Genomic DNA, 938 nt, shown 5'->3' with positions numbered 1-938 from the left:
CCCTCAGCGCTGCCTCACCCCTTCCCCCGTCCCGCAGTGGCCCTGGGCACGGCCGCCATCAACCAGGCCATCAGGGAGGGACGAGCGGCGCAGACGCTGCGGGTGCTGCGGAACCCGGCCGTGGCGCTGCGCGGGGTGCTGGACGCCTGCGCCGCAGAGTACCAGGAGCAGCTGGAGGCGCTGGCAGCCACCAAGAGCCCCACGGGTACGGCCCTCCCCCCCTCCCCACGTGCGGAGGATGCTCGGTCCCGGGTGCCTCGACAGCCACGTGTGCTTTGCAGGGAGCTCCAAGCCCCGCTGGGTGCGGCACCGCCTGCGCGACGGCTCCGAGTTCTACCTGAGCCTGCAGAGCTTCGAGGGCAGCTGGGAGCGGCCGCGCGACGGCGAGCTGTGTGCCACGCACCTGAGCCGGGACGAGATCCAGGTACGGGGCAGAGCGAGGGGCGATGCGGGGGGAATCGTGTATTGGACCGGGCGACGCTGGGGGTTGATGCTGCGGGTTGGCATCGGACTGGGCAATGCCAGGGGCTTGGGCGTTGGGCTGGGCAATGCTGGGGGGCTGGGCGTTGGGCTGGGCAACTTAGGGTTGATGCTGGGGGCTGGTGTTGGGCTGGCTGATGCTGGGAGGCTGATGCTGGAGGGCTGGTGTTGGGCTGGGTGATGCTGGGGGGCTGATGCTGGAGGGCTGGGCGTTGGGCTGGGTGATGCTTGGGGGCTGGGCGTTGGGCTGGGTGATGCTGGGGGCTGGCGTTGGGCTGGGCAATGCTGAGGGGCTGGGCGTTGGGCTGGGCAACGTTGGGGGGTTGATGCTGGGGGGCTGGGCGTTGGGCTGGGCGATGCTGGGTTGATGCTGGGGGCTGGTGTTGGGCTGGGTGATGCTGGGGGGCTGGTGTTGGGCTAGGCAATGCCAGGGGCTTGGGTGTTGGGCTGGGCAATGT

At 70.3% G+C, this 938-nt stretch overlaps 1 protein-coding gene across 1 annotated transcript in view; it reads left to right on the top strand.

Annotated features, from left to right (window-relative positions):
• LOC110387816 (ras GTPase-activating-like protein IQGAP3) overlaps positions 1-938 on the top strand; it is a 21,269-nt gene that overhangs the window by 8,520 nt on the left and 11,811 nt on the right. The window contains exons 6-7 of the mRNA XM_021376428.1: positions 38-205; positions 282-424. Of these exons, the coding sequence (XP_021232103.1) occupies positions 38-205; positions 282-424 (311 nt within the window). The remainder of the gene's footprint in view (positions 1-37; positions 206-281; positions 425-938) is intronic.

Source organism: Numida meleagris, chromosome 24, assembly GCF_002078875.1.
Source record: "Numida meleagris isolate 19003 breed g44 Domestic line chromosome 24, NumMel1.0, whole genome shotgun sequence".
Classification (NCBI taxonomy): domain Eukaryota; kingdom Metazoa; phylum Chordata; class Aves; order Galliformes; family Numididae; genus Numida; species Numida meleagris.
The sequence above is the reverse complement of the archived record's forward strand: the minus strand, read 5'-3'. Positions and strand labels throughout refer to the sequence as shown.